Below are 25460 nucleotides of genomic sequence, written 5' to 3' on the forward strand. Positions count from 1 at the left end.
AGCAGCCACTCGCTTGGTGTCATAGCTGTATGATGTCATTTCAGTCATAACGTAATTTTCCAGCTGGCTGGGATGGAAAAGGGGTTTATTATAGTGGCATGTTTTCCACTGTGTCTGAAAGAAAATGAAGCAGGCATGGATATATGGCAGTATCAGTTCTGTTTTTACAGGTGCGTCTGAAGAATACAAGGTACCTTTCACTTGCACTAGAAATGTGACTCTTAAGGCAAAAGAAATTAAAAAAAAAAAACCAAAAACCCTTTTCCTCAAGAGATTTAAAATACACACATAATGAGTGTTGGGAATGGGCCTGGAGTACACTCAGCTTGAAGGACTAGAGGAAGGCTACCCAATCTCTGGTCTCCTTCCTGTCCCTACCAACAGGACTCTGGCTTAATCTTTGCCTTCATTTTTCCAAGAAGAAAATGGCCACCTCCCAACATACTGGTTTGTCTGTCTGTTTTTTTCACTGAAGTACACTACATTGTAGAGAGTGTGCAACTTAAGTGTACAGCTTTGTTGAACGTTCACACACTGAATATACCTTTGTAACTAGCACCCTGATCAAGAAACAAATGTGACCCATGCCCCAGAAGACCCCTCTCAGCCCCCTTCCAGTCACCTCCCACCCAACACACACAAGGCCCAGTGTCCTGACTTCTAAAAGCAGTGAAACCGATGTCAGACTTCTGACCTGCAGAACTGTGAAATGATAGATTTGTATTGTTTTAAGGCACTGGATTTGTGGTCATTTGTTACAGTAGCACTAGGAAACTGATACAGTGATGAAGCTGGTAAATGGGAGAACCATGAGTCAACCCCAGGGCTCTGGCCCCAAAGCCTGAGTTCTTAAAAACCACCATAATATATAGCATTGCCTTTAGCTTTAATGGGTTTTCAGTCTTCCCTGGAGGGTAAGAAGGTAAAATAAAAGTCCAAATGTCAGCCAGCATCAGGTTAAGTTGGGAAGTAGGTAGACTATGTCCTTGAAGGATATCTACTTGCCCATCCTACAGTCCCCATGTAGGGGATTGCCTCCTGGCTAGAAAAATCTGAGATACATTCCTAACCCTTCAGTGTGAATTCTTTTTAGTGCATTATTTCTTCTGAAAGTATTTGCATTCTAAGAGATCCAAGGAATGGCACTCTAACATCTACGAGAAGGAGGGTTGCACTAGGGTGCTGTAGCCGGGCCTACACCCATAAGCAAACCCCGTCTACCTGCCCACATCTGTCATGGAATCAGATAAAGCCAAAGAGCCTTGGGGTAGCCAGTGAGAGGGAATCTGCTATGGGATTTCTAGGGCACGTTTTGCTTTCTTGATGAAAGGGGTAGATATTGCTGGCACAGCACCCCTTTTCTCCCACCTTTTTGTTCTATGTTGAACATGAATGTGGTGCCTGGGAGTTGTGGTAGCCAACTTGGGACCATGAGGTGGCAGGCCTGAGGATGAGAGTGAACACAGTAAGAATGGCTAGCAGAGTGGGATGATAGAAAGACCCAGAGCTCTGCTGCCATTGCTGAGTCACTGAACCAACCCCAACAACCACCCTCTTCGGGGGGTCTTGTTACAGGAAGGACAAGAACCTCTCCTTATGGATGCCAGCCTGAGTTGCCTTTTCTGTTACTTGCAGCTAAACATATTGCAAACAGATCCAGGTGTCTTTCACAAGACCAGAAGGCAACCGCCCAGGAATGGGCACATGGGCACTAAGAATTATTTAGGAGAGGAACTCCTATGACCCTCCCCGACACTTCCGGCATGGTTAACACATCCAAGAGAAATGGGAATTAACTATAGATATCCAATAAACACAGAACTTCCATTTGGAGAGAAGAAAGGCAAAGACTAGGAATTTTAAACGAAAATCATAGTTAAAAACCAGGAGACTGGAGAGCGAAACCTTTTATTTGTTTTTTGTTTCTGGTGCGATTTATTACCTTTTAAAGGGAAATGCTGTTAAGTTCAATACCTCTGAGAATGACCATCTGCCCCATACTTTTTAGGACCACCCTGGAAAATACGAGGTATATTGTCCCTTTATGTCCTCGGGCATGCTGTTTTAGTCTATTTGTGGAGTCAAATAAAGATTAGGTGATATGGCTATTGTTCGTAAAAGCAAAGTTATTTATGAACCCCCCCATAGCCAGGTGATTCCTTATTCTTAATGGCATTTACTGATGCAGATGAGTACTTTCAAAAATTCAGAGAGACATTTATTTTGTAAGCGACCACTAAAAAGATCTCTGACGGGATAAAGATAACTCGAGCAGGCTAATCCTTTCAGCAAAGGTGGTGATATATATTGTGGCAGCTGAATGCTCCTTTACAGCCCAGCGAGAACAATCAGCGAATTCATTCATTTAATTCATGAATTTCCCTTCTATTTACACTTTCAACAAACATGCCAGTTGTTTGCTTAGCTAACAAGCTCTGCCTTCATTATAAGCCATTAGTGACTAGTAATAATTGAAACTGTGTTTGGATTTCAAAAATACAATAAACCTAATTAATTCCACGCTTAGTAATATGGAATTTGTAGTGAGTGACTTGAGTGAGGCTGAAGTTTGTTTGTGCCTTTGGCCTCTCCGTGAAGCAAGAGTTTGCTGAACTGTTTTCTAGACACGAACAAGGTTGATAGAATTTTTCATAAGAAAAACTAAGTAAGAGATTAAATCCACATGCTTATAAGGACTCAGGCAGCAAATATAAATGAGTGCATGGCAGAGCATCCCCTAGAACACTTGGTCTTCTCTGCCCACTTTTAATGGAGACACGGGCAGAAGAAATATTTTGCTTTTCTCTTAGTCCTGCTATAAGAAAGGAGGAGAAAAAAACACACACGGTTATAAATAAGTGGACTCAGCCAGTGGTGGGGAGACAGAAAGGAGTGGTGGGGAGCCGGGGTCTGAGGGCATGGAGCCCCATCTAAAAGGGTCAGCTGCTGTTCTGCTACAGCTGCTACCTGGGAATGTGGGCCTAGTGTAGCCCAGTCTTTCACATTTTCAATATAATTAGAAAATCTGGATCTCAGGGTGAAATAGTCCCACTTACAGACTTCGGCAGTGGATTTTTTTTTTTTTTTTAAGTTAGTGCCATGCAGCCCCCACAGTATAAATCACTGGCTCTCAGAGCATGGTCCCTGGACCAGCATCACCCGGGAACCCATAGAAATGCAGAATCTCAGGCCCTGCCCAGGCCTCTGAATCAGACTCTGGTGGTGGGGGCCCAGTGATTTGTTCTAACGAGCCTTCCAGGTAGGGTTGCCAGGTTTAGCGAATATTGCATGGGACATGACATACACTAAAAAATTATTGTTTAGCTGAATCCGGATTTAACTGGGTGTCTTGTATTTATCTAGCAATCCTACCTCTGGGTGATTCTGAAGCATGCTGACGTTGATCAAGCAAAACGTAGATGAGCCAGGCTGCCTGTGTTTAAATCTGCTTCAACACATACCAACTATGGGATCTTTGGACAAGCGATGTGACTTCTCCGTGGCTTAGTTTACTTGTGTGTAAAATGGGGGTGATAATAATAATAATATCTCCCTCGCGGGATTGTTGTTAGAATTGAATCGGTTAGTGAAGGTGAAGTATGCAGACAGTGCCTGGGAGAGAGTAAGCATGTCTTAAGAGTTTACCATCATCATTATTTTGTTTTTCCTCTCCTTCTCCTCCACCATCAGACAAACCATTAGAGAATACTTGAACTCCGCTTCCTTTAATTCTGTGTTCCTGGATCTACCTTTGGTTCAGAGATCTGATTCTGTTAGGCCATGCCCTAAGGCAGCTCTGCAGCTTGTTCTTTTTTTTTTTTTAAGATTTTATTTATTTATTTGAGAGAGAGACAGGGATAGAAGAGAGCATGAGCGGGGAGGAGAGGGAGAAGCGGAGCCTGATGCAGGTCTCGATCCCAGGACCCTGGGATCATGCCCTGAGGCGAAGGCAGATGCTTAACCGACTGAGCCACCCAGGGCGTCCCCACTGCTTGTTCTAATGCAGAATAACCTAGTGCTTTGAAAGCCAGCTGACAGCATGGCTGTCTGGCAGGAGGACGCTGTCCTCTGCACGGATGTCTGCTTCCAGGACTCATTCTGTCCACCTACAGTGCCCTGCTGTGCTCAGGCCTGTCGTTGTCCGGGCCCGCCTTTCTTCCTCGTGTGTGCTCTCACCAGCCCCCTTTGCAGCACTTACACATCTTCCCGACTACATCTTGAGATTTCAGATTCCCAGAGTGCCTCTCAGTTGTGGAAGCAACAGATGACCTCCCCCCCCACCACCACCCACCAGTTACATTTCTGAGTACTCTCTGGGAAATCCCCACAATTTCTTTTTCTAGACAAGGAACATGGGAAGACATGATTTCTGGACCCAAAGATTGTTCACGCCGTATTTCAAAGGAAACCCATAACCACACACTTCTTACTGAGGGTTGTGCAAGCTACCTGAACGTGTTCCTTCATGAAGCAGCTTTCCAAGCTTCCACATGGCCACAAATGACAGACTTGTATGCACAGCGAAAACCAACCGGATGAGCTATTATGGTTCTCAGTTGCGCCATTTTGTTGCTGTTCTGGGAATGAAGCAAAATGCATTATTTTATTAAATAAAGATTTCCCCTGTATCACCGGGGAAGCTAATTTTATTAGCTCTTTTTATGGGAACAAACATCATCACCCTGGTGGGGAGGATGGGAGCAGGCCGAGGGTGAGGGAGTGGAGAGAATCACATTTTGTCATCCCTGTGCTCCAGTGGAGGCTGCCAACATGTTTTAATTGGTAATTACTTACCAGAAGAGTTCTCCAGATCCTGCGGAAAATGCACAGCTCTCAGTTCATAAGTAATTTCATGATTCAAAAGACAGGCTCGGCTGCGATAAATATGGTTCGTCTAGTTTTGGTATGGGTGGGTCCCTGGTGTCCAAAACACCGGGGTGTTCAGTAACTTCAAAAAAAGTTGTCTCTTTGTTCTCATCTGTGAGAAAACAAAGACTCCTTAGGTTAAATGTGCATGCTATGATTCAGAAGGAAAGAAGTCCAAATCTAGTTGGAGCATTCAAATACGAGCCTCTGATTCTTTAGTTTTAAAACCTGAGACATCCACTTGTAGCTTTATTTCACTTTTTAGGTGAGCTTAACCACTAGATGCCAACCACTACCACCTTCCTCAGGCAGGGTAGCCCAAGTGAGAGGTAGCCAACTCCTAAGAGTTGGGCACTAGCACTGCCTGCACTTAGCATGCAGGGCTGAGGTCTAGACAGCCTTCCCAATGGATGATTTGCCCGGCGGGCCTGAAGGGCAGTGTCCACTGCTCTGCTTTTCCATAGCTAAGCACTCTCCCAAAGACAGTCTCTGTTTTCTCGAGTCGGAAGTGGTCTCTGTGCTTGCTAGAGCCAGAGATGGTCTCTGTTTTGTCACCGCCATGCTGTTATTTTGCCCATTAGCAATAGGCCTAAGGCCAACACTAAACCAAATTATGAAGCAGGCAAAAATGTTTTGGTGTCCCCAGCACAACCCCTTCTTCCCTCCTTGTGCCTCACTAGGAGCCCCCTCTGTCCTCCCAGCTGTCATCTGTGCTCGACTTTTGAGCCTTTCCCGTATTCCATGAGCATCCATCCTGAACCCTGGTAGGATGCAGATATCAGTCATTATAACCTCCCTGTGCAATGAAAGTATAAGCTTCTTCCCCTAAGATAACTGCTTTAAACAAGAGATGAGAAAACTGTAGCCCCTGTCCATAGGTTAGTTTGTTTTGACACGGTGTTTTTAAAAATTGCTGCCTATTTCCCCCTATTGTTTTCTACTTTCCCGTTGTAGTTACCTGTTGCCCTATATCCTTATCACTCCCTAATCTACTTCCTTCATCTTGTTATTCACTTCCCATCTTGTTGTCTACTTCCTCCTTCCTTTTGTTATCTGCTTTCCTCATTTTATCTGTTTCCCACCTCTCCATGTCCCCTTCCCCATCTCCTTGTCCCCTTCCCTCCTCTCCTTGTCTACTTCCCCACCATCTCCTGTCTCCTTCCCCATCTCCTTGTCTCCTTCCCCCATCTCCTTGACTTCTTTTCCCTCCCCTTGTCTATTTCCCCCTCCCCTTGTCTGTTTCCCCCTCTCCTTGTCTCTTTCCCTCTCCTTCTCTATTTCCCCCTCTCCTTCTCTATTTCCTCATCTCCGTGTCTACTTCTCTCATCTTTTTATCCACTTCCCCCATCTCCCACATCCCTCATTTTATTATGTTCTCGGCTCCTGTAACCCTTTGAGTTTGTGATCTGCTTTAAACCATCTCTTCTTGGAAAAAAAAAAAATCAGAGGATTGTTCAGGGCAGTGAAACTACTCCATGTACTATGTGATACCGTAATGGTGGTTACATTCATACATTTGTCCAAACCAATAGAAGGTACCACACCAACAGTGAACCCCAGTGTAAACTATAGACTGATAATGGTGCATCAGTGTAGGTTCATCAATTGCAATAACAAATGGACCATTGTGGTGGGGCATGTTGATAGTAGGGGAGATTAGAAATGTGTGGGTAGAGGGGGTGTATAGGAACTCTCTGTATCCTTTGCTAGTTTTGCTGTAAACTTAACACTGCTCTAAAAAATAATGTCTTTTTAGGAAAAAGAAATGTCAGGCTTTAGCAAAAATGGGTGGGAGATAGAGGTCAGGGAGAGTCTGGCCTGTTGCTCTTCCTGGGCTCCTAGGGACTGGCCTGAGCACCTTTGCACCTTCTTGTCTATCTAAGCATCCCCTTGAGGTGGTCCACGAGGGACTCCTGGCTTAGGACAGGGTTAGGAAGAATAAGGTGTTACGTTCAGGAATCTAGGTCCTTTGGGGACATCAGCAGTGGAGTAGTGGTGTTTTCCTTGCTTTGTCCCCTGTCCCTTCCATCCTCACCCTCCCTCCCACAAGGAAGAGGCCGAAGCTCTGTGATCAAAAGGTCTGGTAACCCTGGGCCGGTCTGGCTGTGACATAGATTTCGGGAACAGAGGGCATGGCTGGTGGCTTCCCTTGGGTGGGCTCTGAAGATGGAGTTCCAACAAGGGCAGCATTGCACCACTGGGCTTGAGCTGGCACAGGGGGATGGGAGCCCAGAAGTTACAGGTCTAAACCCAATGACCCTGGGCCAGTGAATCAGAGTAAGGCTTCAGGGTCAAGACTGCATGAGTAGAAATACTCCATTACTTGCCAGCGATGTGACCTTGAGCTAGTCACTTTACCTTTCTCTACCTCACTTTTATAATCTGTAAAATGGAGATAATAATATAATCCATCTCCTGAGGTCATGAGGTAGGTCAAATGAGATGATGTATATAACATACAGTGCCAAGCACACAGCAAGCGCTCAAGCAATAGGAGTCTTTAGAAGGAAGATACGTTTTTGGTAGAAATCTCTGGAGTGTGGCCCTGGACATTCTCTCTCTCTCCTCTGGTTATGTTGGCAGTTTCAGCCAAAATTCATTTAGGTAAATGAGTAGATGTTTTACTGCCTATTTGCTATTCAAAATTTTGAAAGGAAAACTTAACGTTACCCTTTCTCTCAAACCTAGATCCCAGTGTTGATCAGATGTAGTAAGTTTTCTTCAGGTTTTTAGAAACTGGTTTCTACCTCAAGCTCCTACCTAAAGACTACCCTGTGTGGCCACAGTGGGATGCCAGATGGGGCAAATGGAACGTAACTAGTCCCTACTGAGCAGTCTCAGAGCCAGATGGGAGCAGGGGCTCTCCAGGTTATCTGGGCCACCTCTTTGCCTTTGGGACCACAGATGCATCCCCTACGTTAGACTGCATGCAGGAGAGGGGGAGTACAGGAATTCATTGCAGAGAAGAGGGGCCTTAAGTTGAGCATTTTGATTTGTAAACACATTCGTTGAAGTGCTTGGCATGTATCACATCACACCTTAAGAATGAAAGAGAAAACATATTCTGAATCTTAGGGAGTGGTAGCTAAGATTTGTCCTCCCTTGCAGATTGCCCCAGGCTCCTATGAGTCTACTTTTAGTTGCCCAAATTAAATTAGCAAGTAATTAAATCACGCAAGCAAAAGTTGCTTTCACGCGATTAGAAGACCCTTAAAGCTATCCAGTTTGACTTTGGAGGGAAGGGAGCTTCTGTTTCCCTCTTTTCCTGGTTCATCCTTCCTCTCCATAATGGGATATTGGGGTCCATGTGTTGTTGAGATTGTGAAAAACTTTGAATCACTAAGAAGTCCAAGCTTGAGGAGTGTAAGTCGGTTTCCCGGATGCACTTCCCAAGGATCTGTATAAAAAGTGAATCTGCTCCCCCTAGGGGAATTGGGATCAGCTCCAGTATCATGGGAGGGGTGGCCTGGGGCTCTTCTTGTCCTGAACCAAAAACCATTTCCTGTCCTCCTGGTTGCACCCGCAGTCTGCTGAGGCAGGAGCACGGAGCAGGAACCGGGAAGTGCTGGACCTCTCCCGGGGCAGCAGGATGGGCCGCGCTGGTCACGTCTCCCTGGACAAAGCTGAAATAAATCACAGAACAGCCCCTGCTTAAGATCTGATGAAATTCTCCATTTCCGCTCCAAATTGAATTCCTCCCGAAGGCTTGGAGCGGCTCTTGAGAGTAATGAAGGCGCTCCTTCCTCCTCTGCGAGAAGCATGTTTTAAATTAACAGACACAGCCTTCTAATCTGGGTGGGGAGGTAGCTTTTAGGAACAGTCTTGAGAAGCTGTTTTCAGGCCAGAAATGATATTTTTAATCTCGAGGGGCAAAGGCAGCAGACATCCAACACGACGTGGCCTCCTCTGGAGGGAGCAGCCCCGCTGGTGGTCTCCTGGGAGAGAATGAGAACACGTGTCCCGCTGTCGCTCTGTGCCGCCCCCCTGCTCTGCCCCACTGTTCTCCTCAACCACTTATAGCGAAAGGGAATTTATGATGAAGAATACGGACCAGGGGACTGGTGCTTTCTGAGAGTTGAAAGTATTACTTTCCCATCCATCTCTTACTTGGGAAAAGTGATAAACTCTGTGAATTTAAAAACAAAAAACAAAAAACTGTTTTTTGGATGAAGATATCATTGAAGTGATTATCTTCCATCCTCTGCAATGATGAATCGACAATTTGGCATTTGTAGAGGCAGCTGACACAGGCCCTTTCAGGGGAAAACAAGAAAACCTGTTTTCCAATGGGCCTTGTCAGAGTGAAGACGGATGACCTGCTGGCTGATTGGGACCATGAATAAGGCTCTGAGAACGCGGGAATGTGTGAGGAACCCAGGGGTGAAACTTATAAATCAAGGTTAAGGTAGAAGTAGAAAATTCTAAACATCCATTCTATCTTGAAGGTGGGCAGGAAGTAGATTATCTGTTGGTAAAGGAGTATTTAATATTACTCCTTGAAGTGAGCTTAAGAGCATTATACTTTTCCCCACTCACTGTTGAAAAACAGCAGTGTAAAAAATCCTACTTGACAGGAGAAATCCTGACTTTTAGGGTCGAAAGGAGAGGAGGAAATTCTCCTTAAAAGTAAATTCTATTGGTTCTTTTATGTCAGAATTTTAACAACTCTCAAGAAAGGTTATCAAAACCTGACTCCATGTTTTTCATTTAGTTTTAAGAAGGAAGCCATTTCCTTCGTAGGGAAATACGACCCCAGAGTAGCCCACAGGTAAAACCCAACCTCAGAGGGCGGACTCCACTGGAGAAGGATTTAGGGTCTGGTTCTCAACTGGAAAATTGCTTTTCAGGGAGAAGTTCATGTTTTCCACTGATAATAGGGTCCCTTATATCAAGTGAAACGCCCTTCCTTCCGACCCAGGAGGACATTTAAGCTTTGATCTTTCTCAGAGGACAGTAGGAAGTACATTTATTCCCGGCTAGGAAGAAGGGACTGGGAATGGGTAGTGGGAGTGTAGGATTCCAGCAATGCCGGTCCCTCCTGAGCCCAGCCAAGATTCACTGGGGCCTGGCCTGGTGGCGTCCTGGCAGGTGGGGAAGAAGTTCTGGTGGAGACAACAAAGGCCGTTGGAGGGAAGAGATTAAAGGGCAGGAAAACGCACAGCCACCCCCCCACCCCCTGCCCCCCACGCAGCTGCTTTCGTGCATTCCTTCAGGCTCTCTAGACTTTGATATTTGCATAAATGGGCCTTGGCTAGGCTTCCACACTGGGACGGAACAGCAAGCGGTCACCGTGGACAAGGCAGGCTTTTTCTTCGTGACCAGTCTGGCTGTGATTTCAGTCATCAGCTTGTGTAACCTCCCTGGGTTGAGCGGACGGGTCAGCCGTCCCGTTCCTGTCGCTGTGTGCACACCGTCTGTGTCTCTGGCCCGCAGACCCTTCCGACGCAGGCGCGTCTTGGAGCCTGTTTACAAGGCCTGCAGTTACTTCTGTTTTGTTTTAGCCAAAAGGGTGAAGTGCTGCCAGCAGTATGTCTGGAATGTTATTTACTTGGTACATTTCTGTGGCTTTTCTTTGTAGCGCTACACATGCCAGAGCCAGGGGTCATTGACTTGAAAATGCCAGGTTTCGCAGTTTGTCTTCTCCACGGGGCTTTACTTTCTCAGTAAGAAGGTTAGCTCCTGTGCTTCTCCGTTCCTTCCTCCCCGCCTTCCTCTCTTCCTTCCTTCCATCCGTCCTTCCTCCTGTCCTCCCCTCTTTCCTGCCTCCTTTTTTTGTTTTGAGCGCTCTGAGCTACTGTTGGCGCCTGCCCACACCACCCCCCCCCCGCAAGCACCCCCGTGTCCTAAATGCCCCAAGTGCACTTTTAATTCCTGGGGTTTCTGGTGGACTCTGCCGAGGGCCTGGCAGACGCTTTTCATTTGCGTGCCTGCCCTGTTATTATTTCACATGAAAGCTGTCTTATTTTGGCACACGTGGCTCCCGCGATTTCAGTTGAGCTCTCTGGGCTGAATGGGCGATGTTGTGCAAGGGAAGTACAGGTGGGGCTTTCTCTCCTGGTGGCCGTGGGGGCGGAGGACAGATCTGCGCGCGGCCCTGGCTTGTGCTGAGCCCACGCGAGAGTGAACAAATGGCTTCTGAAGGAAGGAACCAGTGTGGACGATTTCTTAATCTGGGAGCTTTCACGACTGTTCGCGTTCAGTTGATGGAGGAGAGGGTTTGGGGGTTTTTTGTTTTTGTTTTTTAAGAGCAAATTCTTCCTTTAATAAAACTAAACAAGTCCTGGATCAATGAGCAATGTGGAAGGGGGACGCATGGGAGGTTTGCTCTCCGCCTCTTGTTTTCAGCCTCCCTTTCTCCCACTTCTTCTAAGCAATTCTAATCACGGTATTTGGGGCTTTAAAACAAGGTATGGAAAATGAGATTAGATAAATCTCCCCAGCTGGTGCCAGCCCTGGGGCCGTTTGCACACCTGGGTGGTTACCTCCACCCCACCCCCTCCCCCGCCCCCTGCCCAATTTTGTTATGTCATGTGAGTGTATAAGCATCTACAGGGAGGAGATGAGACCTTTGAAAAGCTTTGTCTTAACGGAGACTCGGCCTTTCTCTGAGTCTCTGGGAAACCTCGCCCATCCACGACACCTGTTAGTGTGTTCACTCCGTAGCCAGCCCCAGACTGCAATGGAAAATTTTGGTCCCATTCTTTTTGGCTTTTCCTGTCCTTCTGCATGACTTCTCAATTTGTGTGTAAGCTGCTCGGATTTTTGGCTGAAGGGGCTTCTTTGATCACTCTCTTGACAGCATGGGCTTCACATTCTCACACCTGCTCTTCTTTTACAGTCCAGATTTCAGAGTAAATGCTTCCATTGCCTTGTCGTTTCTTCGGTATAAAACTTTGGTGCAGGTTACTCATTACAGGTAATAGCCGTTGGATGACAGAGACAACTGCTTGGCACAAACGGCCACCTGAACCACTGCCAGAAACGTAAACTGCCACTTTATTTATTTCTGAAAGCATCTAAGCTGCAAGCCTATCGGTCATGATCTAGCATGCACATGATAATAACAGGCTCGCCAGGCTAAGAAAGCCGCCCCATGGGGCAGCCGCGAGGGCAGGCTCTAACAAGACTCCCGTGTGTTTTCTCCCCCATTATCCACAGCCCACACATCATCTTCCTCTCTCAGAGCGTCTTGACAGGAGCGAGCCATCTCTGTGGGACCCGGCTCTGCCATGAAATCGCTCACGCCTGGTTTGGCCTAGCCATCGGGGCCCGGGACTGGACGGAGGAGTGGCTGAGTGAAGGGTTTGCCACTCACTTGGAAGACGTGTTCTGGGCTGAAGCGCAGCAGGTAGGTTTACAGTGACCCTAAGCATTTCCCGACCCGCAGTCAGATTCTATTCATCTGTTCATTCCACAGATCCGGAGAGGGCTTCTTGCATGCTAGGACTGTGCTGGATGCTGGGGAGAGGGGAGAGGCCCTGAGCCCCGGGGGGGTTCTCCCTGTGGGGATAGGAGAGAGGACAGTGAAGCAGACAAACACATCCCTACCATGTCAGGTGGTGAGCACTGTGAAGGCAGGGGAGGCCAGAGAGTGGCAGGGAAGCTCAGTTTTAGAAGGCACCATGAGAAGGCCTCTCTGATGGTGGACATTGGGCAAAGACTAGAAGAGAAGGTCATGCCGTGGCATGCTCAAGCATTCCCCTGTGGTTATGGTTGTGGTGACACTGACTTGTGTTTGGTTTGGGTTGGTTTTTTTTTTTTCTAATAAGATGAAAATTTACATCAGGAGGCATAATCTCAGATGTCTGCTGGCAAGTAATGAATAAAGTGGTTGGTGTAGGTTAGGGTGTGCTGAGGGCTAAGACAAGGTGCCAACCTCCCCTCAGCTCAGACCAAGCATGGCGGGGTCGGCGGGAGGGCTCAGTGGAGCCTGGACTCCTGGTAGTTTAAAAGGAAGTTCTAAATCTGGATTTTTATATGAAATTTAGTAATTTAAAAAAATCCTATGCCAACTAAACATACCCAGAGGTATGGGCAGCACGCTCCCAGCTTACAACCTCTACTTTAAAGCACTGACTGCCGGTTCTAATGAGGATATGGCAGCTAAACTGCCTCCTGCTTATTTTTCATCCCCTGATATTCGGTCACTCTTTTCCCTGCCCTCCTCATCCCTTACACACTGGACTAGTTAACATTTTCTGAAATCTTCCAAGTTTGTGCATTCCTATATGCTTTTATTCGAGCTCCTTCTGCCTGTTGAAATCCTGTTTATTTTTCACTAACCAGCTCAAGGTCACCTTCTCTGGAGAGCCCAGGCTGATCGTTCCACTCACAGTACTTACTCTTCTAGAAGCTTTGAACTCCCACAGTATTTGGTACTTGCCTCTTTTTCCTCACTCCTTTCTTCTTCCTCCTATCCTCACAACTAGACTGTGGTCTCTTTCAAAGAGGAGCTGCAGCCTATTCACCCTCCCACCCCCTCTGCACCTTGGCCAGCAGCGTGCACATCTGTGTCCCCTGCCACACAGTGAAGAGAGGCCATGTGGCAGATTTGGGCAAGGTGGCGGGGTTTGGAGTTGGACCAGGCAGGGAATCCCAGCCCTGCTGTTGACCAGCTCTGTAAGTGTAGGTAAGTTGCATAGCCTCCCTGACCCTCAGTTTCCTCATTTGAAAATACATATAAGAATGTGCAAACTGGCACGGTGAATGGGATGATTGTGAATGACACATGGAGCTTATGCAGGAAATGCCAGTTCTCTTTTTCTCTTTGTATTTTCCTCCACCTGACGGATGCACAGTAGGCATTCAGCAGGGGTTAAATAGGCCAGTATAAATGAGCCTCTGTCATCATCCCTTCTCTGGGGTGCTTCTGTCCTGAGACAGATTTGTGCTGTTCTTGGTAATCGTGAGTGCATTTCAGGCATCTAACGATGATCTCTCTGTCCTTTACCTCCCATATCCCCAAAAAGCACTCCTCCGTCGCCTTGGCCCCTGCCCGTATTTCCAGAGTGTCAGTCCTGAGTCTCATTGCTTAGGTCCTGCCTCTTACTGCCCTGCATATGTCCATCTCCACTAATAGAGGGATGAAGCCGATGTGGCCTCATTCCACAGCTGACATACCTTCGGTGTGTCCGTCCTGTGCTAGACCTGTAGGGAGAAGGATGAGTGAGACCCAGCCCTGCTCTGCAAGAGGTCATAGTTTAACTGTGAAGATAAGAAAAGCACACAGTAGAAGGAAGAAGAAAATAAGTTAGAAGAGAGAGGTAAATACCAAATTGTGTGAGTTCAGAGGTGGGAGAGGTCAGGCCTGAGCAGATCCAGAGAGTCTTCTTGGAGAAGGTGACTTCTGACATGGGCCTCAAAGGTAAAGTAGGAGTTGAGGTTTCTCTGTCCTTGCTTTTCCCTTAACCTGGCATAGGGGACAACCCACCTCACTATCCTTTAGGGCCTTTAGACCCTAAAGGGGGCAGGATCTCTTCAGTATGTGAAAGCCCTTTGGTCTGAAGCAAAGTGGCCATTCTGGATACCAGCACAAAGCTCGGAAACCTTTCCAGAGCATGTCGATCCCTCTAGCCCCTTCCTTAAAGGGTGAGACTGAGCTGCTGTCGGTCCCTGATGGCAGACCTTCCGAGCAGGAGTGGGGGGTTTTTCGGGGCAGGAGGGTGTGGGCTGGCTCACAGGACTCTCCTGGTCAGCGGCAGATGCTGCCAGGGAAGAGGGGGTGACGCACATCGGCCACTTGGCAGCCCAGACAGACTGTGCTCTGCAGCACTGAACGTTAGTGAGCACGGCAAAGTGAGGGAGTGGGAGACCACTGAACGAGGAGACAGAGAGGGGCATTCCACTTGGAGTGGCGTTCCGCAGGGAGAAGGGAATTCAGTTAGTTGCAAGATTGCATCATGTAACTTGTCATCAATCTGGATAAAGTCTAACCTCCTTCACAGGTGTCTTAGCTCAGGCTGCCATAACACAATACCACAGCCCGGGGGGCTTAAACACTTGTTTTCTCATAGTTCTGAAGGCTGGAAGTCCAAGATCAAGGTGCTGACAGGCTTGGAGTCCGGTGACAGCTTTCTTCCCTGGCTTGGTGGCGGCCACCTCCTCTCTGTGTTCTCCCGTGGCCTTTCCTCTGTGCACATGTAGAGAGAACCCTGGTGTCTCTCCCTTTTCTTGTTAAGGACACCCGGCCTATTGGACCAGGGCCCACCCTAATAACCTCATCAATCTTAATTACTACCTTAAAGGTCCCATCTCCAAATACAGTCACATTGGGGGTTAGGGCTTCAACATATGAATTTTCCACTCATGATTCAGTCCTTAGCAAGAGGGCACACAGAACCTGTGGCTCCTCTGGCCTTTGCTGGCTACTTGGTGCCTCTGTCTCTCCCCAGGTAATAGCATGCTCCCCGCCCGACTACATCCCTCACCATTCTATGAACACACCATGCTCTTTCCAGGCCCCTTGAACCTTACACATGCTTTCCCTCTTCCTGAAATTCCTCCTCCCCAGGCTGACTCCTTTCCCTGGGGACCAGTGCAGGCCCCACCACCTCCTCAGGGAAGCCTTCTGACTCGCCTGGATGGCCAGAGGGCATCTAGGTTCTTCCTTAACCTCTACCATCACTGCACTCTGATGGCTAGTGTTCTTATAGGCCGTGTCCATAGTGTACCCAGGGTCTGGCGGAGACTCAGTAAATACCTGTTGAATCCACTCTTAAGGATCTTTCATGTCCAGAAGTGCCTGTTGATACTGACATTTCCCTCCCAGGCCGATGTTCTGCTGCCCTCCCTTACAGAGACTTGAGTCGTGGGGCCTCCTGAGCCCAGTGGCAGTAGCCCATTCTCACCAGCAGGGCAGGGTGTGATGGCGTCCCCCTCCCCCAGAGTGAATCCAGGCAGTACACTCTTCCTGCTTATATGCAAACAGAATCATCTGGGCTGCATTAGCAGGCTCCACTGTAAACAGCCCTTAACCAAACTGAGGGCTGGGAAAAGTAGGAGGTAAATGGAGGGAATCTTCCCCACCCGGTGCCGAAAGACAAAGCAGGAAAGGGCTGGATGGAATCCGAGTGGAAACAGCCCTCTAGGGAAGCCTGCTCTTTCTGGGCCCCGGGGTGTGTGAGGGGTGGGTTCCAGACAGCCAGGCCCAGCTCCATCACCAGCAGGAGAGTGAGCAGCTAGGTCTTCGTGTGAGGACCTACCAGACCCCTTTGGCCCTCTGGCTTTTCTGATGGGGTGCCAGGCACCGTGGGGAGGCCATCTGTGCAGTCACCCTGAAACTGAGCAAGCTGCCCCATCGGGCCACTGTGACCCCATGTGAGGACAACAGTAACTGTTTTGTGCACATGTGTTTGTGTGTCTGTGGCCCAAGCAGCTGGCCCCCCACGAGGCCCAGGAGCAGCAGGAGCTGAAGGCTTGTCTGCGCTGGTGTCGCCTCCAGGACGAGGTGCGGAACTCCCCGGAGGAGATGCAGGTGTTGAGGTAAAGCGCCCTGAGATCTCTTTCCCTCTTCACCCTCTGCCTCCCCCTCCTTTCCTTCAAGACGCCTCCTGGCCGACTATTAAATCTGCTGTGTTTCCTTTTTAAATCAAACTGGGTTAGGTCACTCATCCTCCCAGGGATGTGATTGTTATGTTTGAAGTCTTTCAGGGCGTGGGCTTAGATTTGCCTTCTGACGTTTTCCTGGTGTCTCTGTTCAGGAAAAAACGAACACAAGGCCATTTCCAGGACCAAATTCTTTGAAGTTCTAATAGTCACTTTGTGTGGTGGCTGAGAACTTGGACAAGGTGGGGGTTTGGTACCTTGATAGACAGTAACCCTTTAAAGCCAAAATTAAAAAAACAACAAACCTTCAGGAAAATATTGGTTCCTAAGTGTTTAGTAAGAACAGATGTTGGTGTCAGCGGGGCCTTTTGTTTGGGGTCCTCCCAGCAGGAGGCCACGCCAGTGCCTGGGGGAGATTCTACTCCGGGCTCCTGCAGGGTGGTGTCCACGTGTGTCTTGCAGCGCTTACTTGTAGATTTACTTCTTGCCATTTTTCCGTTTTTGCCCCTCTCTGCTTTGCTTGTTTTCTTCATTTCTCTAAATAGTTGTTTATCGGCAAGCCCAAGCCTAGGCCCCAGGAATACTGCTATTGCTATGACCACAGAAGCTTTCATGCTGCCCCCTCTCCGCTACAGCCAAGGGTGTGGAATCCGCCGTCAGGCAGGTGGGAAGACAGCCATCCAGCAGTGGCCCCCCAGTTTGACGACAGGGCCAGTCAACCTTTGGGCAGAAGCCAGTCTGACCCGGTTTGGTTATTTGTTTTTAAATAACCCACCCCCCAGGGAGGCTGGTTGGTGCTTTTGTGCAGCATGGCCGCCTGGGGTGTGGCACTCTTCCCACGAAGAAGTTCCTCGCTTTTGCATACAAAACCTCTCCATCCGCTAACTCATGGGTTGTGTAGGAGAGCCAGAACCAGGAGCCCCGCATTCCCCACCCAGCCCCGCTCTCTGCACCCCTCTGCCCTCAGCCAGTGGGATGGCTGTACCCACGACGGAGTGGACAGGGTCCCCGCTCTCGCGGAGCTTCCACGTAGCGGGACCCTGTTGCCTTCACAGAGTTCCAGATGGTGAGCAGTGGCGCGAACGGAAGGTGTCTCTGAGGACTACAAAGGCCCTGAAGCAGGAAAGGGCTTGGCAGGCTGGTACTTGAGGAACAGAAGGGAGGGCGGTGTGGCCAGCTGGGCAGAGGGAGGCAGGCAGGAGTCTGGCCAGTGAGCCTTAGGCCGAAGTGCAACTGAAGGCGCCCCAGGGCTTGTAGCAGGGAAGGCTCCTGATCTGTCCTGTGTTTTCAGGGCTGCTCGGGCCTCTGGGGGATGGACTGCAGGCTGCTGAGGGATGGGAAGGGGAGGGTTAGAACCTTGCAGTCGTCCATATGCAAGAGGTCCTGGTGGCGGCTGTGGCAGACCCATCTGAGACATGTCCTGGTGGTGGGGCTGGTGGATCTTTGGTCATCGAGTGTGGAGAAGAGGGAGATGTGAGTGTCCAGAATAATTCCAGGCTTTTGACTTGAGCCGCTGGGTAGATGGTGAGGCCATTTGGTGAGACAGCCAAGACATTGGAAGGAAAAGTAAAAAATCCCAGTCTTGTTTATGTTAAGTTTGGGATGCCAAACAGATACTTGATATCGAGAACTTAGTGGGGTCTACAAGTCAGCAGGTCACTGGAAAGATTGGAACATTCAGTCTATAAATACTTACAAGTCTGAGCACACTGAAATCACCAGGGAGAGAGGAAAGTGAGGGAAGAGGTTGGAGGAAGGTGGGGGGCCAGCGGAGGAGCTTGGGAAGTCAGTGTGGCGAGGGTGTGGGGCGTCATAATGAACATTAGTTGATGAAATGTGCTCCCAGTTCATAAGCAGGCCAGCCTCACACAGGGAAGTCAGTACGCATGTGAGGAGAGCCTTCCCTCTGGACTCGGTGGAGCTGTGATCAACCCAGCCTCTGATGACCAAGAGCTTTTCCTGTGTGTGTAGAGCTGGGAGAAGAAATACACTATTTTTAGACCCTTGTGCTGGAAATTTGTTTTTCTTTTTCTTAGTATTCAGAAATTGTGTTTGCCTAAATTTAGGCTAACCATGAAATGACTGCATTCGAAAGATTTGTTGCACATCAGTATGGAATCTGTTATCAGATGCGCTTACAATGAAGAGGAAATGTTTCTGAACCTGCCCCGAATTATATAGTCAAGGTTTAGTTTACTCCCATCCTTTAGAATTCTCCCTCAGATGGGCACAGAGAGCCTAGAAATTGCTGAAAGTGAAAGAAAAAAAAATCAGAGTTATAAAAATTTATTCTCGGATTTAAATAAGACTTTGGGAAAGAAGTCGCTTAAAACAAGACAGTAATCAAAGATGCTCTTTTTTTGCCCCTCCCTTTCAAGATAGCCCATGGCCTTGAAATGATGGACCAAGAACAATTTAGAAGTTTTGGTTTGTGTCTTGATATGTTCCACGTTCCTTGGTGGTGACAGATGAAATGGAAACTTCTCTCGCTCATCTTTGCAGCCGCTTTCACCGTGGTTGACCACTCCCTCCTTCTAAAAACACTTTCTTCTCTTGGCTTCTGTGTCACACTCTCCTGGATTTCCTGGTGCTCTGCTGCCAGTCCCCACCCCTCCTGCTGGCTATTCAGCATCTTCACTTAGATGACTCATAGCTCAGAAAGAGGGATTAAGGGGTCCAGCAGCATACAGCTGATACAGAGCAGAACAGAGATTGGAATCCAGGGATGGAAACGACCTTCTTTTCCCTATACACTTTCTCTCTGCCTTCAAGGAACTCCATATGGCATTTAGTTGCATTAAAACCAAACCAGACTAAACCAAACGAAAAAACCACTGCAGGTATCTTGAACTGTGGAAGAATATGAAGGTCAGGGTTAAAAAAAAAAGTATCCTTGGACCAAGTATCTTTGTCTTCTTACACATGGGTGAATGTGTCTGATTATTTTGGTGGCTATCGGGGAAAAAAGAAAACTCAACATTGTGTTGATTATAGGTATTGGAGTATTAACAAAGTGAGAAGAGAAAAACTAAAATTGTGTTTGGCTCTGGCTTGCTAATTTTAGTCATTTACAAGAACTGTTTTTCAGTCGTGTCTTCCATATATTCAGTGTTGAACATGGCTCTCATCAGATGTGTCCTGGATTGACTTGGTTGTGAGATTCATTTGGTTACAACGGTTCCTGTGTTTTCCTTCTCAGTCTTCCTTGGCTAGGAAGCTTGTAATGCGGCTGCAGGCTCTTGAGGCATGGCAATTTGCTCAGAAGATTAGGGGTCACATTACTGACTCCACGCCTTTTCTCATGTTAATTATTAAAGATGCTTTTCCCATAGACCAGACCCCAGTGGCTCTCCTCAGACTCTCCCTCACCTGGCCACCGACTCTGGGCACAACTGTGCACCAGACGAAGCTGATCTTACTGCTGTCCTACTCTGCCTGGCTGCCACCACTCCGCTGTCCTGTTGTTTCCACCCCCACCCCACCCTTGACCTTGCAGCAGTCCTGACTCTTGCCAAGGAAGATTCGAAGGGCCTTCTGCAAGGCTCCGGTGCCTCTGGTCCCCAGGGCGCTGCTGGATTCCTGCCTTCTCTCTCTAAAGTGCTTTACTCAGTGTTAGTTAGCTTTCCTCTGACAGGCCTACGGGATGGAAGAGCTACCATGGCGGGGTCAGAAGAAATCTCTGTTGGTTTTTATTGTTTGTGATTTATTATCACTTCCCCTCTTTTCTGGATTCATTGTTAAAGTCAAGCTCGTGCTGAGAAAAACGTGAAAATATATCATGTTGAGGAGGCGCTGACAGGCGCAGAATCTGATGTGGCTCTTTCTCCTAGCTGCTGCCTCCACAGACGGTAGAATTCCAGAGAAACGCAGATATCTTCTCCTACCTTCCTCATAAGTGCCTCATTCCCTGGTCACAAAGACAGCCCATACTAATAGGGAGAAGTCCCAAGTATGCAACTCTCCATAGCCACAAGGAGATGTGCATGCCACGGGCTCAATGAGTCTGCACGATGTCTAACACTGTGTGTTCCATTTAAAACAATAAGCCTTTTAGGGGTGGCTCAGATGGTTAGGTGTCTGCCTTCAGCTCAGGTCATGATCCCAGGGTCTGGGGATCGAGCCCCAAGTCAGGCTCCCTGCTCGGTGGGGAACCTGCTTCTCCCTCTCCCTGCCCCCCCATACTCCTTCCACCCCCCTGCTCTCTCAAATAAATAAATAAAATCTTTAAAAAATTGAACTTTTGAAATGAGTCTACGTGTGCACCTCTAGTATGCATAAAGCTTTCACCTCTGAAGTTTTTCTCAAAATTTTTATTTCTGATCCTTGAAGAACACAGCGGTCTTTTCCCACCCACATGTGGGAACTCATCCACTCGCAGCCACCCAAACCTGCCTCATGGAAAAGTGCCCCTCCTTTGAGAGTCCCTTGTCTCTGCCACACACCCACCTCCACCCAGAGGCTCAGCCTCCGCTGCTCCTCCATGCTGGGGCCTGAGACTCCCAGCGTGCCCGCTTCGGGCTCCAGCGGCCCCACAGGCTGGGAACAAATCCTTTCCCTCTCCCCTAGGCAGCTCCCTTCCCGTGGCCTTCAGTATCTAGTCCAGACCTTCCCCCCTTCCCCACTCTCCCTCCCTTCTCTTGCCTCCTGTCCCCCAGGGAAAACCGGCACCATCAGCCATGTTCTTCCTTCACTTCTATCAACGCATCAACATCCACATCTCTCTGATCTCTCAGAGACCCGAGAGCCAACCTGTCAGTCTCAGTACAACTAAAGACACATTTCTAGTTCCAGAGGTGGCAGTGAAAATGCGTGTGCATTGACGTAAATCTAGAACTTACGTATATCTAAGTGAGCTTTTCTTCCCATGAGGAAGAAGGGAAGGGAGGATCCATTTATGAAGGGAGAATGAAGTTCCCATCACTTGGGACTGTGGACCAGGGTCATGAATCTAGGGAAACTATTTTTTTCCTGAGGTCATTTTGCCCTTCTGATCATCAGATTCTGTAAACATATTCCAGTCTTTATATTATCGGAACTCCTCTGCTTTGTTTGGTACTATTGACAAGTCTTCCGTTCTGGGAATCTCTGTCACCTGCCTTTCCTGGGAGCCCCTCTGGCTCTCTTTTTTCTGGCTCTCCGGTGCCCCTTTGCTGTCCCTCCTCCATCTTCTTCAGGCTCTTCTCTTCGCCTGCCTCTTCAGAGCTGGTGTTGCTTTGGGGGCTCTGCTCTTTGGCACATCCTCCTGGAGTGGTCCCGTCTACACCCCCTGTCACGGGTAGGATTCTCCAAAAGCAGACCCTGAGACAAGATTCATGTGGAAGAGATTTATTAGGAAGTATGCCCAGGACAGGAAGTAGAAGCAAGGAGAAGGGGAGAAGGCCAAGGCAGGGTGCTATGATATCAAGTCAAGTCCCATAGGATGGCCCTGGAAGGTGGTGTGGGTCAGTGTCAGAGTTGTCCCCACAGGGGTACGGCCCAGACTGTGGACACACCCCTGCACCTGTACCCATTGCTTCGACAGATGTATGTTCCCAGGTACTTCCGACTCTTGTGTTTGCAGGCAAAACAGGCTCGGGCCACCCGAGAGCCACATCTGACCAAGAGTCAGAGAGAGCATGCTGGGAGTTGATGTGCACACAGGTGATAAAAGGGCCCCATGGATTGTGAGAGGGGCGTGGGCGTTGTTGGCCATACCTCCCCTCTTTGCTGGAGGCTCCCACATCTACAGGCTGGCTCCACTCTCCTTCAAAGATAGATGTGACTGCTTAGCTACCCATTTGACATCCTGTCTTCCTGGTGGCCCTACAGGCCTCTCACACTGGTAACCCCACTCCCTGGGCCCCATCTGCTCGCCTCCTATGGCAGTGAGCTCCTCCATAGTGGCTCACATTCCCATGCTCATCCCAGGCCAAAAGTGGGGTTCTTCCAGTTCCTCCTCCTCTCCCCTCCTTGCCCTGGGAGGGTTTCAGCCGGCACTGTGAACTTTCCTCATAAGTATTCTCAGCTGGGTCCTTCTCCATTCCTGGTACTGCTGTCTCCCTGGATTTGAGTCCCATTAATAACTCGCTGGTACCAATCCAAAAGCCTCCGACTTGATCTTTCTCTCTCATCAAATCCACCTTCCTCGTCACCGCTGGGGAGCTGTCCTTGAAACACCTTCTGATTCTGCCACCGCCTTGCTTAAAACTCCCAAAGCTTCCCTTCACCTCTGGGAAAAAGCTCAGGGTCCTTAACATAGCAGGCACAGTGCCACACACCAGCTGTCCTGCCTGTTGGAACAGTCTCTTCTCTTTCCATCCTTTGTTTCACCCTCTAGCCGCCTCACTTGGTTCATACCCAACCCTACGGCATCAGTTTGCTGGGGCTGCCATAACAGACTACCACAGACCAGTATGTGCAAATGTACTTCCTCCACTCCTGGAGGGTGAAAGTCCAAGATCGAGGTGTCAACAGGTTTGGCTTCTTCTGCAGCATCTCTCCTTGGCTTGCAGGTAACCCCTTCTCGCTGAGTCCTCGCACAGTCCCTCCTCTGCGTGTTGCACTCCTGGTGTCTCTTTGTACACCCGAATCGCCTCGTCTGTAAAGGGAACCAACCAAATGCCTCATTTTAACTGACCTAGCTCTTTAAAGGCCCTGTCTCTAAATCGAGTCACCTTCTGAGGTACTGAGGGTTAGGGCTTCAACATAAAAATTTTGGAGAAATAGAATGCAGCCCATAACATCTACAATCTAGCTGTTCTTTCTTACCTCCTTGCCTTGTCTTCATGTTGTCTCTATTAGAATAGCCTCCCTTTGTCACAAGACTCCAAATCGTCACGATTCAGCACAGATATCACTGTGTTCCAGAAGTCTCAGGCTCTCCCCTGACAAGGTAAGTGCATGACCCTCCTTTGTACCCCCTAAATGCTCCGGTTGTATCTCCATCCCTGATCTTACTATGTTATTTGATAATTATATTTAGAATGAGCCACGTTATATTGCCAATATTTGACTATTTTTAACCTACAGAAACAGCAGTTTCACATGGTCTAACCTAATGCATCTTTCTTCTGGGTCATAAGCCTTTTGAACCCAGCGACTGTGTCTTTTTTTTTTTACCTCTGTATACCATAGGATTGGGCACTGAATGGGTACTTGATAAATGTTGAAGAAACGAATGTCATAGATGACACATCTCTGTCCCTGAGGTTCTTTCTATCTTATTTACATAGAGTTGAAATACTGGTCTCAACACAGTAGATAGAAAAACCCTAGGCTGCATCCTGAGAGGTTACTACTGGTAGGCTTAGCTAGAAAGGGCCGCTGGGAAGGTGTGAGGTTTGAGCTGGGATGGTTAAGAAGGGTTGGCATTGAGACTGGGAAAGGGCTGGAAGGAAGGGAATTCAAGGAGCAAAGCCTGGCAGGCATAAACAGAAGATTAATTGTGGAAATGGGCATTAAGTGAGAATGAGCTTCCTGGGGAGGACAGACATCAGGAACCTGTGAGACCGAAGGGGGCCAGGGAAGGAGAGGCTAAGTAATGGAGCTCCTTAGAGGTCAGATTCAAGAGTTTGCACGTGACCATCCAGGCACTGGGGAGCTGTTTTCAGTTCCAGGAATGACGTAATGAAAATGGGAGTTCTGGGAAGATTACCCAGCCTGTGAGATCACACATGACCAGAGAGACAGAGTCTATCTAGAAGCCAGATGGAATTGGGTGGCCATTTCAGGAACCCACACCTGGGTTTAGAAGAGTTTGGGATGCTCTTCCTGATTGGCCTGAGGCTCTAAGTTGCTCATTTGGCGCTATTCAAAACTGGTTGAAGTGTCAATACAGCTTCAAAGAAGGCTTCTAATAATATGATGTAGAGCTTTCTCTAATCGCAGATAAGGATTGACCCAGTAAAGGAAGTGGTTGAATATGTGGGCTTTGTGAAATTTGTTATGACTTTAACAGAGTGAAAGGCAACAGTCCCAGTTCCTGCTTGGCCAAAGCCTGGTGTGTCCTGCCTCATTTTAGAGAAAAACCGTCTGAGAATGCAGGCCCGGGCTCTCTCCCGAGCTTGTTGGTCTTCAGGTCTCAAGCCAGGAGAGTAGTGTAGGGTTTAGGGAGTAAGCTTGGAAGCCAGAGTGGCTGGATTTGAGTCCCATCCTGACTCCTCAACTTGCTGTGTGACCTTTAGAGAGTTACACAAGTACAATGAGCTTTGGTCTCCTCACTATAACATGGGAATATACACACAATAGTTTCTACTTTATAGGTGAGTGGAGGGGGGTAATGTGATGAATATATATAAATCAGTTAGAATACATGTAATGGGTTGAATCACAGAGAATTGCCATTTTGGTGGATCTAAAAGGCTCAGTGATGTCAATTTCCAATGGTTCATCCTATAGTAAATACTCAACACATATTAGGGGCTGTCATCTCGACCCTCTGACACCTGGTCAATGTTTGCCCAACAAGTGACAGAGGGCACAAGGATGCAGCCCCTGCAGCTAGCCCCACTCTCTCTTCTGGTTTATTCTGGTTTCTGTCTCTTCTTTCACTGCTGCCACCCTTCCCTGGTGACCATACGGGCACCCTGCTCCTGTCTCTTTACCCACCAGAGCCTGGAAACACCTACCTTTCCTCTTGACAAACTTGCAATTGGCTAGAATGCTCAAAAAGTTAATTTTATTAAGAAGTTAAGAGGATGTTTAAAAAGGGAGGGGCATGGGGGAGACAAGAATGCCTGGTTACAAATGAAAAGATGGGATTAAAAGCAAAAACAAACCAAAAAAAAAAAAGTTTGAACATTAAACAAAGATGCTCAAACCAATAGCTTGAGGTAAGAATTAACTTGGCAATGCTTCTGAGACAAATGGAATCTTCATACCTTCCTGGAACCTACTTCTGGTCTAATCTCTACATTAGGGCCGGGCTGGTGTCCCCTCTGGCTCCACTCGGTACAGTTTCCCCAGCATTCTGTGCAGAATCTGACCTCAGCCCTGAGAAGAAAGCAGTTCTTGCCTCTATGGCTTTGAGAGTTCTTACCTGGGTACCAACCACTGACACTGGCCTGTGGAGT

At 48.2% G+C, this 25460-nt stretch overlaps 1 protein-coding gene across 4 annotated transcripts in view; it reads left to right on the forward strand.

The window, feature by feature from the left end:
- AOPEP (aminopeptidase O (putative)) overlaps positions 1 to 25460 on the forward strand; it is a 346624-nt gene that overhangs the window by 186695 nt on the left and 134469 nt on the right. For all 4 annotated transcript variants that reach the window (XR_003612126.2, XR_015766844.1, XR_003612127.2 and 1 more), the window contains exons 6-7: positions 12025 to 12214; positions 16241 to 16347. Coding sequence is in view for 1 of the 4 variants with exons in the window: in XM_028122247.2 (XP_027978048.2) it covers positions 12025 to 12214; positions 16241 to 16347 (297 nt within the window). In the remaining 3 variants the exon portion in view is untranslated. The remainder of the gene's footprint in view (positions 1 to 12024; positions 12215 to 16240; positions 16348 to 25460) is intronic.

The sequence above is a fragment of the Eumetopias jubatus genome, unplaced genomic scaffold, assembly GCF_037043125.1.
Source record: "Eumetopias jubatus isolate StellerSeaLion01/CBP00866 unplaced genomic scaffold, mEumJub1_p1.0 scaffold_15, whole genome shotgun sequence".
Classification (NCBI taxonomy): Eukaryota; Metazoa; Chordata; class Mammalia; order Carnivora; family Otariidae; genus Eumetopias; species Eumetopias jubatus.